Source organism: Podarcis cretensis (assembly GCF_951804945.1).
Source record: "Podarcis cretensis genome assembly, chromosome: 2".
Lineage (NCBI taxonomy): Eukaryota > Metazoa > Chordata > Lepidosauria > Squamata > Lacertidae > Podarcis > Podarcis cretensis.
Window position 1 is genome coordinate 6,370,367 of NC_137171.1, and position 20,226 is coordinate 6,390,592.

General features: G+C 44.9%; 2 protein-coding genes across 3 annotated transcripts in view; one reads left to right on the forward strand and one right to left on the reverse strand.

Annotated features, from left to right (window-relative positions):
* Positions 1–20,226, reverse strand: part of PRIM1 (DNA primase subunit 1) — a 151,463-nt gene that overhangs the window by 15,004 nt on the left and 116,233 nt on the right. Inside the window, exons 1-4 of one of the 2 annotated variants that reach the window (XM_079966755.1) lie at positions 4,613–4,772; positions 2,388–2,545; positions 1,887–1,993; positions 436–509 (exon numbers count right to left, since the gene is read on the reverse strand). In XM_079966755.1, the coding sequence (XP_079822881.1) occupies positions 436–509; positions 1,887–1,993; positions 2,388–2,545; positions 4,613–4,715 (442 nt within the window). In that variant the 5' untranslated portion in view covers positions 4,716–4,772. Of the gene's footprint in view, positions 1–435; positions 510–1,886; positions 1,994–2,387; positions 2,546–4,612; positions 4,773–20,226 lie in introns of those variants that run through there. The other variant, XM_079966754.1, reaches the window with a different exon arrangement.
* LOC307210613 (17-beta-hydroxysteroid dehydrogenase type 6-like) lies at positions 14,204–19,912 on the forward strand. Its single transcript, XM_079966613.1, has 4 exons — positions 14,204–14,551; positions 16,074–16,332; positions 17,137–17,300; positions 18,940–19,912. The coding sequence occupies exons 1-4, from the start codon at positions 14,206–14,208 to the stop codon at positions 19,158–19,160; spliced, it is 990 nt and encodes a 329-aa protein (XP_079822739.1). The 5' UTR covers positions 14,204–14,205; the 3' UTR covers positions 19,161–19,912.

The following is a 20,226-nucleotide window of genomic DNA, read 5'->3' on the forward strand; positions in this document are numbered from 1 at the left end:
ACCCTCTTAAAGACACCATTCCAGCCCTAGGACTTAAACATGGAAAAGGAACCGTAGCTTCCATGTCCGTCCTGTCTGTCTGCTTGGATAGAAAAAGCTGCATCAGCACAGCAATGTGCAACCTCCTGTCTTTTCAGACCCAGAATTCACCTTTAATCACCATCTGCAGGATGAGACCCAGTTTTAAAAGTTTTGATGCATAAGCTTAATTTGCCCCCCATCAGTTTAGGCTGGAAGTTCCTTGGGACAAGCACCCACCTTCTTTTGCTTACACTTCCCAAAAAGGTTCCACAAATGGTACTGGATAAATCATATATTATGAAAATATGGTACACACTGCTGGAAGGCGCTTAAACTATGACTTGGGCGAGTCTCCGAAAGGTGGACAAAATGGTCAGTCTGGCAACAGCTGCTACATGGCCATTGGCCACTTACCCACGAGTGCCCGGTCTATGATGCGGATGGCAATGGTCATTAGAGTCCAGCACTTGGGGCAGATCTCTGCAGAGCTGAAAGAAGAGTCGTTAAAAAATGAAGCCCTGATTAGTTTAAAAATATAACCCACGACTCCCACCCTCCAAGGAAGCTTACAAAACCATATAAAAACCACAACAACCCAGTTCAGACAATTGTTCTAGACTCTGGTTTATGGAACAGTGGAAAAATGTTGGGGCTGAGAACTCATCCTCTCCTCCGTTGGCTTAAGTACTAAGACCCTGGACTGCATTAATCCAGAGTTTTATGTTATGTCCAAACTAGGAAGCTCTAAGTTAACGTCCCTTAACAAACAAGGAAGTCAGGGTGTGATTTGCTAAATGCTCTTCAGCCCAAAGTGGGCAGTGTATTTTTTAACACACACACCCCAAAGGCACTGAACAAGAAAATCCAAGAGGCTATTCTACAGCTTCAGGATTCAGTGGGAAGAGGCTCATATGTAATGAGTGGCAATTTCACTGGACATGGGAAGTCATTTGACACTGCACCCACACAGTGGACACCCCATGTTCTTGCGCACATTCTGAAGGTTCAGAATGGAAAAAGGATTTTCTTTTAATGAAATAATTTATACGATTCCGTGTTGCATTCAACACTTAGATCTAGCATCCTTACTATTATTTGGCGTGTGGGACAAAACAAAGGGTGGCTTCCATTGTCCTGCCCCCTGCAATCTTCCTTGCATGCTGTGTCAGAAGACAGAGCACTTGGTTGAGTCAGGCTCAGCATGGCAAACTCTATATTCTTCCAAGCTCCCAGAAGAGTGCTATTCAGAGTTCTTCAGGCTGCAGGCCTATCCAGACTTACCTGGCAGTAAGTCCCGTTGAACACAGTGGGACTTACTTCCAGGAAAACATGCACAGGATTGCACTGTCAAGGCTCCTCCAGATGACCTAGCTAGTCATTTGTTCAACCCCCCACTTCTGAATGAATTTCCCTGTGACTTTCCAAACTGCAAAAAGTCTGGTTCTTTTTTAAAGTGGATTTGTTGCGCCAGGGCGACAGAGCCCTTTAATCCTCATTTACTGTACAGACCTAAAGTCCTGGTATCCACTTGTGTGGGAATCCTTCCCACAAAATACTGACAGTCTAGACTCCCATTTGATGTGCTGTCAAGGTTCAGGGAATGCCCACACATGGAAATAAAGTACAAAAACAGACAATAAGCTTAAAGTAAAAACGAAACAAGTTTCTAGTCCATAACTGTTACAACAACGCTGGAAGCATAGAAGTGGGCAGCATCTTTTGAAGTTCAGAGCAGAACTCAAGACTGATCAGTCAATGGAGAGCGAATACTCTACCCACCTTCCCAAACATATATAATTATCATCCTCACCATCGAACTGGCTTCCTGTCCCCAAATCACTATCCCAGAAGGGTAATAAAAATACCTGCAGCATCTTCTAACATCATCGTAATCTGTCATGTCTATATCAAATACGAGCTCTTTTTCCTGGGCCTGGAAGGCACCTAGGTGTACCATGTTGTGCTGGATGGGCTGCAGGGAAGCGAAAGGGAACAGAAATAACTTAGAAATGATAGCTGCTTACAGTAATTTAGAATTTTATTTCCCTGCCTTGTGACAGTTAACTAATTGGGTTTTTCCCCCCAACGGTTCCAATAGAATTATGTTTGATCATATTTGTACAGTTAACAGGCCAAGTCTTTTTTAAGCCAGTTAAATGGTGGACACTAGGGCAGGCAGTTTTGAAAACCTTTTCTAAATCATTTTTATAACAGGACTGAGGAACCTGTGACCCTCCAACTGTTGCTGGACTCCAGCTCCCATCAGCCGCAGCCAGCAATGCTACTGGCCAGGGTGATGATGGGAGTTGTAGTGCAGCAACACCTGGAGATTCCCCGGCCTGGCTTTATAGCACTGAAGTGCATACCTTGTGCGAATACACAGCCCCAATGTCAATTTTGCAAGGGCACATTTTCTGTATCTCCTTTTCCAATTCCAAGGGTGTGTTGAAAGACTGGTACCGCACGTAGATGTCATCGCGGAGCGTGAACGAAAACTCCCTTCGCTGAAAGTAATTCTTTGACACTGCAAAAGGAAGATCACATGCTAGTTACATCGTGCAGCAGTTTCTGCTTTGAATCTCAGCTCTTCCACGAAGCTGGCAAGACGGTCTTAGGCAAGATGCTGTTCTCCACGCCCCAGTTCTCCTTTTGCAATATGGTGGAATAAGACAGCACACTGAACACTCTAGATGTGATATATAAACGCTAAGAGTGATTATATTTTAGTCAGCCAGGTTGGCAATAATTCAGGAAAGTCCATACAAGAAGTCCATACAACCCTAAAAATTCTGTGACCAGCAAAATGTTGGGTCCTCCTTAACTGTCCTCTGTTAGCTGGGCTGGTCCTCTGTCCAAAAGTGTCTGCTATTTGCAGAGCCTTACAGTACAATTCCACTTTAAAGCTAAATAACAATAAGAAGAGAAAGCAGAGGCCTTGAAGTTGTCCATCACAGATCATTCAGTCACAGTCTTCCCCACTACGGTGACAAGTGTTGTACTGCACTAATTATATTTGCATTTATGCCAAATACATGAGCGCGTGTAAATTTTATGTATGTCTGTGCTCTCTTTTTCACCACACAGGTGGCCACGCTAGCCAATGCCAGATGGGGCACAAAGGTGGCAGTGTTCCCTTGTATAGTGCTTCCAAACACAGAATCATGGAACTGTACAGTTGGAAGGGATCCTGGGTGTCATCTAGTCCGACCCCCAATGCAGGAAGATGCAGGTGGCCTGTATGGGGATCGAACCTGCAACTTTGGTGCTATCAGCACCACCCTCTAACCAGCTGAGCTGACTGAGTCAGGGAGCTTCTGTTTAGAAGAGAGGGGAACTAGCCCCGTTGTATATCGGGGGGGGGGGCTGTGTGGAGAGAGTCTCTTCCTTTAAATTCCTGGGAGCTTACCTTAGTGAAGACCTCACTTGGAAAAGCAATATAACTCAGGTGGTTAGGAAGGCCCAACAGAGACCCCATTTTCTCAGGGTCTTGCGAAAGAACAATGTTAGACAACAACTGATGACCTCCTTCTACTGGTCCACAATAGAAAGTGTCATCTCATATTGTCTCACAGTGTGGTACGTTGGCTTGACAGCCACGGACAGGAAGTCTTTACAGAGGGCGGTGAACACAGCACATGATATCATGGGCTGTCCCTTGAGTCTGCTAGATAACATCGCAAGGGATCGTTGCCTTAGGAGAGCGAGAAAAATTCTCAGGGATGATTCACACCCTGGCCAGCAACTCTTTAATCTTCGGGCAGGAGATATAGAAGTATAATCAGTCGTACCAACAGGCTTAAAAACAGTTTCTATCTGGGGGCTGTTAAGGTGCTGAACAGAAAATAATATAGTGCAACTGACTTTCGGGGTTGGTGAGTTGTGCAACAAGCACACAGAGTGCAATGAGATTGAGTGTTGGGGGGGAGGGAGGCTCGATTAATTTCATTGTACACAGGTTGTACATTGACAATAAAGTTATTATAACAGTGGTACCTTGGGTTACATACACTTCAGGTTACAGACTCCACTAACCCAGAAATATTACCTCGGGTTAAGAACTTTGCTTCAGGATGAGAACAGAAATCGTGCTCCGGTGGCGCAGCAGCAGCGGGAGGCCCCAATAGCTAAAGTGGGGCTTCAGGTTAAGAACAGTTTCAGGTTAAGAACGGACCTCCAGAACGAATTAAGTTCTTAGCCTGAGGTACCACTGTATTATTATTTCAGTTCATCGTAGTTGATAGTCCCTCTTCCACAAACCCACAGAACTTTTTCTTTTGGAAACCTATTGCTCCTGCATCTTGCAGTTGTGCGTTCCTCAATTAATTCCTCAGTTAATTCCAAACTGCGGGAAGAAGCCTGCCCTGAATCCGCAGGCAGCGACTCATTTCCCTTAGCTACCCCATTTTCTTTGACCTGGGCGCCTCCTCCCGTTCCCGTGCCCACCATGAAGGGCGAGACCAGGCGCGTTTCTTCGCCTTCTGCATATGCTCAGAGGCACCCGCGTTGCAAGGCGCCTCGACCACCTTCCCCCCAGTTGGGGGCTTCCCTTCCGCTCCCTCCGCAGCTTCCCCCCCGCCCGCTCCTGGCTCACCGTCGCCGTAGCGCAGCCACCGCCCGTAAAGGCCGAAGGGGAAGACGCGGCGGTAGTACAGCGGCAAAAGGTCGGGCAGGGAGCCGGGTTCGAAATCTGCCATGTCCAAAGAGAAAGCGGAGCGCGCGCGCGGGAGAAGCCAGGCTCCGCCTCCCGCTTCTCGAAGAACCAATCAGAGCAGCGCCCGCCATATATGCACCGCGCCGGGGATTGTGGGAGTTGTAGTTCCGGCGAGAAAAAGCGGCCTCTGAGAGGCTCTAGGCCGGGCCCTTTACGAAAATAACCAGCAGTTTATTCGCGGACTCAGCCATGGAGGGAGGGGGGCACGACGTGGGATAGCTCAGTGGGTAGAGCGTGAGACTCTTCTTGCATTGCAGGGGGTTGGACTAGATGACCCTGAGGGTCCCTTCCAACTGTACTGTTCTGTGATTCTGTGATTCTAACCCCATGATCGGGCGAAAATAAAAAAAGCTCTCTCCTTTCTGAGGGCAGATGAAGGCTCTTATTCCAAGAGGCTTTTGGGAGTGGACTTTTTTTAAGCAAAAGGGCATATAATAGTGTTGTGCTGTTTTTACTGTCATTTTATGGTATTTTATGGTCTCGTGGGTGGCGCTGTGGGTTAAACCACAGAGCCTAGGACTTGACGATCAGAAGGTTAGTGGTTTGAATCCCCGTGACGGGGTGAGCTTCCATTGCTCAGTCCCTGCTCCTGCCAACCTAGCAGTTTGAAAGCACGTCAAAGTGCAAGTAGATAAATAGGTACCGCTCCGGCGGGAAGGTAAACGGCGTTTCCATGCGCAGCTCTGGTTCGACAGAAGCAGCTTTGTCATGCTGGCCACATGACCTAAAAGCTGTACGTCGGCTCCCTCAGCCTATAAAGTGAGATGAGTGCCGCAACCCCAGAGTCGGCCATGACTGGACCTAACGGTCAGGGGTCCCTTTACCTTTACCTTATGGCCTCAGGGTCTCTTTCTTGTGAGTAGATCTTTGGGAGCCTGCCTACCCTGGGAGGATTCCCAGGTTCTTTAAAGTGAGTTGTAACACACACCAGATCAGTTTCTGTTTTCAAGTTCATTTCTCCATTAAATTTGATTCTGTTACTATAGAATTGTAGAGCTTGTTCATCTTCCTCTTCCTTATGGTCTTGAGCACTGGTAAATAAATGCTGCCATCAAACTCTGGCCCAGCCTGCTACTCCCTGAAGTCATTCTGCAGCTTTCTTGGGATAATTCCCACAGGAATGTCATAAGCCACAACAGGACTAGAGCTGGACATTCTCTTGCTACTGTGAGGCAAGGGCAATGCTTATTAGTCAACTTCACTTCCTTGGCATTCTGTTCCCAAAGCTCTGGAGAAGTTTCCAGGTGTTAAAGGTAAAGGTAAGGGGATCCCTGACCATTAGGTCCAGTCGTGGCCAACTCTGGGGTTGTGGCACTCATCTCGCTTTATTGGCCAGGTCATGTGGCCAGCATGACTAAGCCGCTTCTGGCGAACCAGAGCAGCACACGGAAAGGCCGTTTACCTTCCCGCCGGAGCGGTACCTATTTATCTACTTGCACTTTGAGGTGCTTTCGAACTGCTAGGTTGGCAGGAGCAGGGACCGAGCAACTGGAGCTCACCCCGTCATGGGGATTCAAACCGCCAACCTTCTGATCACCAAGTCCTAGGCTCTGTGGTTTAACCCACAGCGCTACCCGCATCCCTTCCAGGTGTTAGCTCTAAATAAATTATTATTTTGTCTGCAGCTGTTCCCTCCATCAGGAACTCATCAAAGACATTTCCCTGACCGAGCTCACACTGCAGGGTAGCCTCTCTAGTTGCCAATTTGCCACTGAGGATGAAGTCGGGTTTGTCTACCATAAGGCGCAAGGTGCAGGTCTTGGCTAGCCTGGCAATTGTGTTCACACCGCTGAAATGGTCAAGGCACCTGCCATCTGTGGTATTGGCTCTGAAGCGCATTGGGGGAGGAACGGATAGTGGCTCGAGGGAGAAGTGCTGCCCCCTCCGCAAAACTCACGTTTGTTGATCCACCCACTTTTACCTCTGCCCAGTGTAAAAGTTCTAAGCTGAATGTGCATCAAATGCTATGCTTGTATGCATTGTGTGTGAAAGTTAGTGGAGGTTTGCATTTGCAGGATTTCTGTTTTGCAGAGAACTGTAAGGTCCGTATAGTTAAAGCTATGGTTTTCCCAGTAGTGATGTATGGAAGTGAGAGCTGGACCATAAAGAAGGCTGATCGCCGAAGAATTGATGCTTTTGAATAATGGTGCTGGAGGAGACTCTTGAGAGTCCCATGGACTGCAAGAAGATCAAACCTCTCCATTCTGAAGGAAATCAGCCCTGAGTGCTCACTGGAAGGACAGATCCTGAAGCTGAGGCTCCAATACTTTGGCCACCTCATGAGGACAAGATGGTTGGACAGTGTTCTTGAAGCTACCACATGAGTTTGACCAAACTATGGGAGGCAGTGGAAGACAGGAGTACCTGGCATGCTCTGGTCCAGGGGGTCACGAAGAGTCGGACACGACTAAACAACAACAGCAACAGCAACAACAACAACAACAACAACGTAGCAAGTGCAAACAGGTGCTTTTGCAGTTAGGGTTGCAACAGAGGGTGGAATCTTTGCTTCATTGCTCATATTAATAGATAACTCATCCCTGGGAGTCTGGGCGTCTCTCAGAAGCAACCTGTTTATTGGAATCTCTCTCTGGGCTATATTAACAAGTTACAGCTTAAAGAAAATTGGACTGCATTGCTTGTTGTTTAAGAGCAATGTGCTGATTTCTATTTACAATGTTTTCGTGACCGGTTTAAGGTAGAACTTTGGAACTCTTTCTTGGTGTGAAGAGCTTTTTGATTCAGGTTCTAGATCAGGGAATTCTGCTTACATAATTCTCACAGCCCTGAAAGGTTGCTCAGGACATAGCATGACCCTCAGCCTTATCAGCACCCTGCCAGGGCAGTTATCAGTTCACAGATACAACCCAGTACTTTGAACTTTTCTTCAGGGTTATGAGTTTATTCAACTGTGTGGATCTGGCAAGACTTTTAATTTTTGGAATAGCCTTGCTAGCCTCCTGGTGATGTGCAAGGAGAACAAAGGAAGGAGACAGTGAATGGGTGAGGTAAAGTAAAGGGACCCCTGACCATTAGGTCCAGTCGTGGCCGACTCTGGGGTTGCGGTGCGCATCTCGCTTTATTGGCCAAGGGAGGCCAGCATACAGCTTCCAGGTTATGTGCCAGCATGACTAAGCCGCTTCTGGCGAACTAGAGCAGCGTATGGAAACGCCGTTTACCTTCCCGCTGGAGTGGTACCTATTTATCTACTTGCACTTTGACGTGCTTTCAAACTGCTAGGTTGGCAGGAGCTGGGACCGAGCGACAGGAGCTCACTCCGTCGCGGGGATTCGAACCGCCGACCTTCTGATCGGCAAGTCCTAGGCTCTGTGGTTTAACCCACAGCGCCACCCATGTCCCTGAATGGGTGAGGACCTTCCCTCAATTTACATATAGTGAAAAGGAAAAACAACAACAACAACCAGAGATTTTGAGAGGAGAGCAGTGAGGAAACCTAGAAGTAAAGCAGCTAGCTGGATAGACACCCAGAGACCAATGTTTGATATCTATTTGAATCCAAGGCTGTAGTTATGGGAGAAATAAAACCCTTTTGGGGTGCTAATGCTGTGAACCCCTCCATTGCAGGCTCAGCTTATATAGTTGTGTAAATAAACCACATAGTATGAAGACACCATGGTCTCTGCTCTGTGTAATTCCAAAAGGAAACACGAACCCTGGAAAAGCGCCTGGGACCCCCTGGAATCTTGCACCGCTTGGTGATTGGGGTGGCAGGCAACACTGTTCTTATGTTAAATGCTTGTCTACCTGTTTGTGTGTTTCTAAGGGCCAAACAAAACATGATGCTAAATGCTACACCTGAAGTGCCATGATTGATTTTTTTAAAAAATGTTAATAGCTCATGTGTGATTAATACCTCCTCCCTGTTGACACAGTATATATACACCATGCCCTAAATGAATGTAAATCTTTGCACGAATAAAGGAGAGTTACATCTTGAAAAATTAACGGGAAAACCTGAAAGAAGAAAGCAGGCCAAATCTGTTCTTGAAAGGCTTACAGATAGCATTCACAGGGACATTTTGATCAGCTCCCTGCCATGCACTGTGACTGGTGCCTTGGAGAAGATGGCAAGCAGCCAGCCAGCTGCAGGAATAAGTACTTCCCTGGCTAATGATTTCAGACAACTGAAGCAGGGAAGTCATTGAACTAAGCCCCAGAATGGTTACCAATTCATAGATACACAAAGTACTTTGGACTTTTCTTGTTTTGTCAAAAAACCCCAACAACTTGGTGGCTGTTTTCCAGCCTATCCAGAACCTCCGTGCAAATTTTGGGGTGGGATGTAGGGGAAAGGTTCACTAACAGAATGGATTAACAGATCTACTCTTCTGTTTGTAGAGGGTTCCTGTTTCAGACAGATTGGACAGTCAAGGTGTTGGTTGAGTTTTGAGGTAAGCAAAGCCTATTAACATTTCGTTTGGCGATGGGAGTGCTTCCAGACAGTGACTTAATATTGTACATGGGTCACTAAGATAATCACAAATGAGTCATTGCCAACAGGTGTTTTTAATACAGAATTAATGCCTGGAGAGGGTCAAGTTGGATTAAATTGGGAGGGAGATACAGGCTTGCATTTTGATGCCACTAACACCGTGTGAATGCTGCAAAAAGCTTGTGTGCATGAGACACACCAATCCACAACACAAACGCATCTGGAAGCATCCAGGGTGTGTTTAAAAGAAGCGAGTGGCTTGAATCTTAGCAATACTTTACATTTCTCCCTGTTAAAATTCATCTTGTTTGTTTTGGCCCAGTTCTCTAATCTGTCAAGGTCGTTTTGAAGTGTGATCCTGTCCTCTGGGGTGTTAGCCACCCCTCCCAGTTTGGTTTCATCTGCAAATTTGATCAGGATGCCTTGAGTCCATCATCCAAGTTGTTGATAAAGATGTTGAATAAGACCAGGCCCAAGACAGAACCCTGTGGCACCCTACTAGTCACTCTTCTCCAGGATGAAGAGGAACCATTGATGAGCACCCTTTGGGTTCGGTCAGACAGCCAGTTACAAATCCACTGAGTGGTAGCATAGTCAAGACCGCATTGGGACAGATTGGGAATTCTGTTGGCTTACTGTGCATCTTGCTGCCCAGCAGTTTCCCTGCCTGAACTGGTCTTAGAATGGGTGTTGAGGACTCCCAGACTGCTGTTTCTGGGGAACGTCAACATCCATGCCAAGGAAACTGACTCTGGGGTGGCTCAGGACTTCATGGTTTCCTTGATGACCCTGGCGCAGTCCCAACATGTCACTGGCCCAATGCATGTGGCAGGTTACAAACCAAGAAAAGAAAGGAACAAAGCACAATAAATAAAATTGTAGTGAACGGAGAAGAAATAACTAACCCCAAGGAAATAAGGAAAGTTTTTCTGGATTATTACAGAGGATTATATAAAAATAGAGAGAGATTTAACCAGAGAAAAATAGAAAGATTTTTGAAAGATAAGCAGGTTCAGAAGATCCCAACAGAGAAAAAAGAGCAATTAAACACCTCAATAGAGATAGAAGAAATAAAATTAGCAATTAAAGATTTAAAAAGAGGAAAAGCCCCGGGACCAGATGGCTTCACGGCAAGCTACTATAAAGAAATGGAAAATACTGTACTGGCACCACTGAGAGAAGTAATGAATAATATCTTGAAAGAAAAAGAAATACCAGATACTTGGAAGGATGCTTTTATTACTTTAATCCCAAAACAAGACTCAGATCTGTCACAAGTTAAGAATTACAGGCCGATCTCGCTGTTAAATGTTGATTATAAAATTTTTGCAGGAATATTGGCAAGTAGAGTTAAAAACATATGGTCAGAATATATCCATGGAGATCAGGCGGGCTTTCTGCCGGGCAGGCAAATGAAAGATAATATTAGAAATATAATAAATTCTATAGAATACTTGTCTGCCAGGTATGATAAGCAAGCCATAATGATGTTCGTGGATGCAGAGAAAGCATTCGATAATATAGTTTGGGACTTTTTACTAAAACAGCTAGAATATATGGAGGTCGGTATGAACTTCTTCAACGGAATAAAGGCAATCTATACGGAGCAAAAGGCCAAATTGATTATAAACAACGTGGTGTCAGAAGAAATAATGGTAGCAAAGGGTACAAGACAGGGTTGCCCACTCTCCCCGTTGCTATTTATAATAGTACTGGAAGTACTTCTGAACTCAATAAGACAAAATAAGAAAATAAAAGGGATTAGAATTGGTCAAAATGAATATAAAGTTAAGGCGTTCGCAGACGATTTAGTAATAACAACAGAAGACCCGCTGAACTCAATAAAAGAGATATTGGAAGAACTGGATCAATTTGGTAAGGTGGCTGGTTTTAAGTTAAACAAAAGAAAGACTAAAATAATGGTGAAGAATTTAGATTCGAAGGCAATCGAGGAATTACAACAACAAACAGAAATAGAAGTGGCCAAAAAGGTAAAATATCTAGGAATATGGATAACCCCGAAAAATATAGACCTATTTAAGAATAACTATGAGCAGGTATGGAAAGAGATAAAAAAGGACTTGGAGAGGTGGGGGAAGCTGAGATTGTCATTCTGGGGTAGGATAGCTTTAATCAAGATGAACGTTCTCCCGAGAATGTTATTTCTGTTCCAGAACTTACCGATAATCAAGGGCACTAAGATATTTAAAGAGTGGCAAAGAGGAATCTCAAAATATGTCTGGCAGGGCAAAAAACCAAGGATTAAGTTTAAATTGTTAACAGAAGCTAAAGAAAGAGGGGGATTCGCTCTGCCAGATCTGAAATTATACTATGAGGCATCGTGCCTTTGCTGGGTGAAAACGTGGATAAAATTGGAAAATAAGGAACTATTAGACCTGGAGGGGTTCGACAACAGAGCAGGATGGCATGCGTACCTATGGCAGGGGAAGAGGAAGCACAAGGGTTTCGCAACGCATATTTTTAAAGGCCCCCTAATGGAAGTTTGGGAGAGGAATAGATTTTTACTAGAACCTAAAGTACCACACTGGCTATCCCCATTGGAAGTTATGAGCGTGAAAAAAGTAAACATGAGAGGTGATTGGATAACTTATGAACAATTGTTAACAAAAGTAGGGGGGACATGGAAACTGAAACCATATGACCAGGTTAAAGAAAAAGTCTATGATTGGTTACACTATTTCCAAATAAACGAAATGTTTAGACAAGACGTTAAAGAGAGAGGATTCGCGGATAAAGAATCTAAATTCCAGACTGAAATAATAAACAATGACTATAAAATTCTTTCTAAAACGTATAATATGCTATTAGAGTATAACTTGATAGATGAGGAAGTGAAGTCTGTGATGATTCATTGGGCAAGGGACATCGGCCATAATATATACTACGAAGAATGGGAGAAACTCTGGAAAAAAAATCTTAAATTTACAGCTTGCATAACGCTAAAAGAGAACCTCATGAAGATGTTTTACCGTTGGTATATAACACCTGCAAAATTAGCAAAAATATATAAAACTTGTAATAAATGCTGGAAATGCAGGGAAAAAGAGGGATCCTTCTTCCACATGTGGTGGGACTGCAGAAAGGTCAAAGGCTTTTGGGAAAGTGTATATAATGAAATGAAAAGTATATTAAGATATAACTTTGGGAAAAAGCCGGAGGCTTTTCTGCTAGGCCTAGCAGGAAGTGATATAAAGAACAATGATAGTAAATTCTTCCAATATGCAACAACGGCCGCAAGGGTCCTATTGGCCCAAAATTGGAAACAACAGAACATACCGACGCTTGAGGAATGGAGAGCAAAACTACTAGAATACGCGGAGATGGACAGATTGACGGGGAAAATTAGATATTTAAAAGACCAAAGGTTCATTGAGGATTGGGGGAAATTTGTGGAATATCTGGAAAATATAAGTGAAGGTCAGATAACGCTAGTTGGGTTTAAAAAAGCTCTGTGAAAAGGTTGGAATATTGTCTAAAGAGAAAAAGAAGGAAAGAGAAAATAATGTCAATATAAGCTAGGATTTGTGTGAATTTGTTAAATTAGCGTATGGATGATTTCAGGGGAAGCTGAAGGAAGTCTTATAGAAAGAAATCTGTGATAACAAGGCGTAAATTGTTTTATTTTCTTGTTTGTTATGATTTAAAAAACAATAAAAAGTATGCAGAAAAAAAAAAAAAATACACTCTGGACATTGCTTTCTCAGCTGAGCAGGAAGAGGGTGACCTGAAAATGTGAAATATTGACATCAGTCCATTGTCAGGATCAGATCCCTTGACTGATTCAAGAACCTTTTCCACATCCTTTATCCCTACTAACTGAAACTCATCCAGCATAACAGGGAGGTGATTAATGCCCCCTTGAGAGAATGAATGGCTATTAGAAGAATGGATTATGCTTAACTTTAAGTGAAAATGGCTGGCTGGGGTGCTGTGTGAGAATGTGGGGTGGCTATAACCACTTATAGGTTCCTGCCTGACCCACCCCTGGTATGCAGCCCTTTTACATGCTGCAAATGCGGACTTCAAGGGGTGGGTGGCTCCCCCATCTCTCTTCTATTGCATGTCCTTTCCAGAAAGAGTCTCCCTGGAGCGTTTTTTTTCTTTTAGGATCCCTCAATACTAAGCATAGTGTCTCCGTTTCAAGAGAGCAGTGCCAGTTTAGTTCAGTCATTGTCACAGGCAAGGACACAGAATCAGAAATCGGTGTAATGAACTCCAGGGCAGGCAAGGCTTTGTTAATCATTACCCTTATGGTGTTCCTTAACCCTTTGAGTGTTGCAAACTGCTTTCCTAAGAGAACTTTGCTGCCCGATAACTCCAGAATAGGGACACAGGTGGCACTGTGGGTTAAACCACAGAGCCTAGGACTTGCCGGTCAGAAGGTCGGCGGTTCGAATCTCTGCAACGGGGTGAGCTCCCGTTGTTCGGTCCCTGCTCCTGCCAACCTAGCAGTTCGAAAGCACATCAAAGTGCAAGTAGATAAATAGGTACCACTCTGGTGGGAAGGTAAACGGCGTTTCCGTGCACTGTTCTGGTTCGCCAGAAGCAGCTTAGTCCCGGAAGCTGTACGCCGGCTCCCTCAGCCAATAAAGCGAGATGAGCGCCGCAACCCCAGAGTCGTTTGCGACTGGACCTAACGGTCAGGGGTCCCTTTACCCCTTTACCTTTACCTAAGTCCAGAATGGGAATAATGAGGCCTAGCGCCTTCATTAGGTGCCTTCAGGCACCAGGCAAAAAACATTCATTTTTAACCAGGTCTTTGGTTGAATTGATTTACATCCTATGCCCTTTCAAAATGTTTTTTTTTGGGGGGGGGGTTTAGTTATTGGGTGGTGGTTGTTTTTGTTCTGATTGTGTATTTTGTGGTTTAATATTTTGCTTTGATTCTGCAAACCGCCCTGAGACCTCCGGGTATAGAGTGGTATATAAATTCAATAAAATAAAATAAAAATAAACCTGGAATGCATAAAAACAACAATAATTAAAAAACAACCCTGCCATGTTTTGCTTCCTCTTTTTAAGAAAATACACAGTGAGCATGTGGCTCCTTTTGGCAGTCTTGCTGTTCTTTGTCATCCGATGGTACCTGGAAAGGCAGAAGGTGGAAAACCTCCGAGAGAAGTATGTCTTCATCACTGGCTGCGACTCCGGCTTTGGGAACCAGCTTGCCAGGCAGCTGGATGCTGAGGGGCTAAGGGTGTTGGCAGCCTGTTTTACACAGAAAGGGGCCGAAGAGCTGGAGAGGCTCACATCAGATCGGTTGAAAACTACCCTCCTGGATGTCACCAGCACAGAGAGCATTGCAGCAGCGACTGAGTGGGCGAAAGGGTGCGTCAGAGACAAAGGTACAGTGGCTGGCTTCCAGATATGAGCTTGAAGATAGTGTGATAGGAATTTTATGGTCTTAGATATATGGTAATGTTCATAAGTGTACCAACCAAGCACGTACATAGATCAGCACAGGAAGACCGACCTGGAACCATTTTGATTCCTAAACTGAGCAAATGTTTTCTCTGCAAGGTCAAGGTGGGAAACCTCCCATTGTCTCTTTCCTCACAAATCCTGTCTTAAGGGCACATTTAAGATATGAATAGGGTGTGAGCCTGTGATCTGGCCCAGGAACTAAGTATTTATCATTAGAAAAGACTAGCCAGGCTCCCCAGGCAATTCAATCAAGTAACCTGCCAGATAAACAAGGACAGGAGAAAAACAACATACAAATTTCTGTTTTAAGACCACCTTTTCTGTGATGTATGTATGATGTTTCTGGGGGTGGTCTTGATCTACAGGGTGGCAATTTCAAAAGTCTTTATAAGGCCTTGCGCGCCATTGTTCTAGGTTCCTCCTCCTTTCCTGCGTGTGAGGGGAGCACCCTGTTGCAACAGATAAATAAAGATCAAGCTTACTGGCTGCTTTGCTTCTCAATATTCTCTGGTTGGCCTCTGTTATCTTCTCCTACCAATAGGGAACCTATGTAAGGACTCTATATGGGCTCTTGGATACCCCATAAGGGAAAAGGGCAAATTTTTGTTTACAACAATAGGGCTATATAGCTAACTATATTTTAATTGTGTTCACAAATAGCAGTTCAAGTACAGTAATAGTTTCACACAAAGAAGGGAAGATTCAAAAGAGCCATTTGTGGTATCCCATGGCAACATAAATCCATATGTGGCTCAGCTTCAGGAGTCCTCTATAGGGACTGCATAGCCAGGTGTTTCCCTTAGCTTGCCTACATAGGAACATCTTCAATAACTTTTAAAGCTTCCTACCTATCTATTTTTGGCAATGCTCCATGTCCTCCCTCTAGCTAGCATTACCACCTGTTACTCTAGGCACACAATCCCTGCATGCTGTGATACGTTGCACACATTTGATTCTGCATCTGGCGAGCAAACTGTTTTACTACAAACCACAGCTATTTCAACAATTTTTTCCTCTTACTCACTAAAGCACAGAAAAAGCATGCTGAAGAACAACACTTTGATACAGAAAGGCAGATTTTAAAAACGCAACTCCCACAGTCCTTGTCCATCAGACGTGGTGGGTGGTATTGATGGGAGGTGGAGTCCAACACCATCGGCTTCCCCATCCCTAGCTTACAAAACCTTGTGAGTGCAGAATTTTTAGAAACCCCCCCCCCCCGAGCAACACATTTTGTTATGAGAAAATTAAATTTATTGGTGTTCCCAAGCTTTGCTTAGCCTGAGCCAGATGTTCAGCATCATTTTTTCGTGTTTTTAATAGTCCTTTGGTTTCTGCCCAGAGTGGCTGGGGTATAAATAATAAATTATTATTTAATTATTAATTATGATGATGATGGTGGTGTTCTTACTCAAATGCTAACTTGCTGCCCCTACTCCACAGGGCTCTGGGGCTTGGTAAACAATGCAGGGATTTTGGAAGCGATGGTACCCAATGAGTGGCTGGACAAAGATGCTTTTGTAAGAGTGCTAAATGTCAATCTGGTTGGACTGATTGACGTGACGCTACACATGTTGCCGCTGGTGAAGAAGGCCAGGGGAAGGGTTGTTAACGTGTCCAGCATTCTGGGGCGACTGGCTTTCTACGGAGGAGGCTACTGTCCATCTAAGTATGGGGTGGAGGCTTTCTCCGACTCTCTCAGGTAAGCTATCACTTCTGACATCACAATTGTCAAAATGCAGTGCAGAGAGGGGCTAAATATCTCAGGCCCAGATCAAGAGGAGGAAGAAGGCAATCAATTTTGGGCGTTGCTGGCTGTTTCATTCCCCCCCACTTCACAGCTGGGGACAGTGAAGCTGAACAACTACTGTATTTTTCGCTCTATAGGACATACCAGACCACAAGACGCACCTAGTTTTTGGAGGAGGAAAACAAGAAAAAAAATATTCTGAATCTCAGAAGCCAGAACAGCAAGAGGGATCGCTATGCAGTGAAAGCAGCAATCTCCCTTGCTGTTCTGGCTTCTGGGATAGCTGCGCAGCCTGCATTCGCTCCATAAGACGCACACACATTTCCCCTTACTTTTTAGGAGGGAAAAAGTGAGTCTTATAGAGCAAAAAATACGGTATGTATCCAATGCCATTTTTTTATTATTATTAGCTTCCCTGCTAAGGAGTGAGGTTTTAAGAAGCACCTTTTGCAAAAATTTGGGCTGAAATGATGCCTACCTCTGTTCACTGGGTTAGCCTCGTCCCTGGAATGTGAGATAATTTTCTACAGACCTTGCAAAGGGTCCTTGACTAGCCAAGTAAGCTTTTGAGTTCAGCTGTTTACAATCACCTACCCTCGCTCCCAAAATTCACCCTCACTCACCATTTCCTTTAATTGCCAGACCCAGATTCAAACTAAATTAAATATTCAATTTCTTCCCATATAACTGTTGTCTGTTAGCCACAGTTGCAGGGGTAGGTGTGTGAACCACGTCAAACCCATTGTTTCTTTCCAGGCGTGATCTCCGCCCATTTGGGGTGAAAGTAGCCATGGTGGAGCCAGGCTTTTTCCAAACAAACATGACTAACGTCCAGCACAGCATCAGCGTCCTCGAGCAGCTATGGGTCCGCACCCCACAGGAAGTCAAAGATAGCTATGGACAGACCTACTATGAGAGATGTGAGTCCTCCATGTGGTCTGTGGGGAGAGAACTGGGGCTGCCATTGAGATAAAGGTGGAACCTAGCGCCCTTCAGATGTTGTTGGACTGCAACTCCCATCAGCCCAAGTCATCATAACCAATAGCTGGGAATAGTGGGAGTTGGAGTCCCGCAACATTTTGGAGGGCCACAAGACCCTTGCATTTGCGAACCTCTGCCAGCAGAGCCTCCCTGTCCATTTGAAGGATGGGAGGTTTGCCCTTAATATTGGGTTGCATCCACACCATACATTCAAAGCATGTTTATACCACTTTACAGTCATGGCTTCTCCCAAAGAATCCTGGGAATTGTAGTTTACCCCTCGCAGAACTATAACTCCCAGCACCCTTAACAAAATATACAGTTCCCATGATTTGGGGAGGGGAGCCATGATTGTTAAAGTGGTATACAGTGGTACCTCGGGTTACATACGCTTCAGGTTACAGACTCTGTTAACCCAGAAATATTGCTTCAGGTTAAGAACTTTGCTTCAGGATGAGAACAGAAATTGTGCTCCAGTGGCGCGGCAGCAGCAGGAGGCCCCATTAGCTAAAGTGGTGCTTCAGGTTAAGAACAGTTTCAGGTGAAGTACGGAACTCCAGAATGAATTAAGTACTTAACCCGAGGTACCACTGTAAATGTGATTTACAGGTATGGTGTCCTTGGTGCTGGAGAATCATTTTGAAGCCATTTGGGGGCCTTCTGCCCTTTTCACAGTACAGTGGTACCTCAGGTTAAGAACTTAATTCATTCTGGAGGTCCGTTCTTAACCTGAAACTGTCCTTAACCTGAGGTACCACTTTAGCTAATGCGGCCTCCTGCTGCTGCTGTACCGCCACTGCGCAATTTCTGTTCTCATCCTGAAGCAAAGTTCTTATCCCGAGGTACTATTTCTGGGTTAGCAGAGTCTGTAACCTGAAGCGTCTGTAACCTGAGGTACCACTGTAGTCATCAGTCACAACTCAGACACTCATTGGTTAAAACAGTAGAAGGTGGAAGCAAGCCCAATATCTCACAAAGGAATTTTGCTCTGTGTCATTTGTTCCAAAGGAGCTAGAGACTTAATACGTCTTTTTAAAATGAAATCTCAGAGTCTGGCCCTGTGTTGGTTCTGGGCCCAGTAGTACAGAGGTGCCAATTGTACTTACCCCCTTTGGTGGCCCTGATTCCTTTTGATGAGTCAGAATTGTCTCCTAACATAGGAAGGGGGGAGAGACCTGATTCTGCAACAGCCTCATCTGCTGATTTCTGCAGCTTGTCTCTATGATTTATGGTTAGCCCCCTAAGGGTTCTATCTTCCAATTTGAAAACAAACTCATTGGGAAAAAAGACCACCTGCCCTACTTGCTCCCTCAGACTTGGCAAAGTCCCAACTGCTCAAACGTTTGTTGATTTCTTTAATGGAACAGGGAATGTACCTTTCCAAATTCAGAAAGTGCTCTTTTTTTGGGGGGGGGGGGAGATGGTTGAGTGATTAGCACCAGTTCTTGTTGTTGATTTGAAAACTGTTCATATGCCACCCTGACTGTCGCACAGAGAACAGCTTCATATCCTGGTGTCTATTTGCAGTGTTTTGGACCACAAATCTTCTCCTCTAACTCCCTCTCTTTTTCTTCCCAGGGCGCCAGTTGTACAAAGAAACCCTCATAACTCGATGCAGCACTAACCTCTACCTGGTCACTGACTGCATGGAGCATGCCTTGACGTCCCGGCACCCTCGCACACGCTACTCTGGAGGCTGGGACTCCCAGTTCTTCTTCGTTCCTCTCTCTTACATGCCCACAGCGTTGGCAGACCTTGTGCTGACCTGGTCTTGGCCCAAACCTGCTCAGGCCGTGTGAAGACAGTGACGTGAAAATAGTGGCTAGGGAAAGAAAAAGGGGGATTGGGTAGCCAGATGCAGGAGAAGAGAGACACGGCTCCTACGCTTTCAATCGTTGTGTACAAAAGGGAATTTCAGCATGTGTGGTTTGTGTTGGTAAGCTGTACATGTTGCATGTCCCTCTTCTATGTAACTATTCAAGGTTCAGGAGCCTTCTCTGCTTCTGCTGCTGGCCACAGGGCACACAGGTTGCTACATCTCACACCTTCCTGAGATTCTCACCTTTCTGAATTTTCTGATGGAGTTCTCCAAACCAATAACGTGTCTATAAGGGTCAGGAACAGAAACCAGTCAAATGAGGATGATCATTATTTGTTCACATCATTGTTGTTATCAAGTCACCGAATAATAGAACTGTAGACTTGGAAGGGACCCTGAGGCTCATCTAGTCCAACCCCCTGCAATCCAGAATCTCAACTAAAGCGTCCATGACAGATGGCCATCCAACCAATGAAAGCGAGTCCACATCCCCCAGGGAAGCTTCTTAGACTGAATAAAGAAGAGGCATCCCCAAGTCTGCAAATGCCATGTAATCAATAACTTTTTTGGATCTGATGATTCCTTTACACTGACATGAATGTACATTATGTAAGCTAAGTAACTTGTACTAAACAGCAGACAGCGAGGCAGTTCATGTGTCTGGTGGAAACCAAACTGCAGTAGAATGGAAGCAGCTTTCTTCCTTCCACTTAAAGAAATAAAAGACAGAGAAACCAAAACTGACAGGTCTGTTCACGCCTAGCTTTTAGTGCGCCACTTTGTTTTCCTTCTGAAAAGCTTTTTGCCTTACTAACTGGATATTGGGTAGAAATTCAACAGGCACAACTCTGCCTCAGTCTTGAGATGCATGGAGAAAAGGGCTGCCCCCAGTAATGTTCCGTCTGTTGCGTAAAAAACACATGGCTTCTCAAGCTGCAATTCATGCAAGAGGTGGTGTGGGAACCTCAGGTGTAACCCTCAACTTCTCGTTTGTTTGTTTGTTTTATTCTGTGGCAGCCAGTCCTGACCTCACTGTGGAGACTGTG

Excerpts from the sequence above, each read along its gene's own strand:
- LOC307210613 (XM_079966613.1), top strand. The coding sequence starts at position 14,206 with ATGTTTTGCTTCCTCTTTTTAAGAAAATACACAGTGAGCATGTGGCTC. Across the intron at positions 16,333-17,136 it reads GCTTTCTCCGACTCTCTCAG|GCGTGATCTCCGCCCATTTG; the intron begins GTAAGCTATCAC and ends GTTTCTTTCCAG. Across the intron at positions 17,301-18,939 it reads ACAGACCTACTATGAGAGAT|GGCGCCAGTTGTACAAAGAA; the intron begins GTGAGTCCTCCA and ends TTTTCTTCCCAG.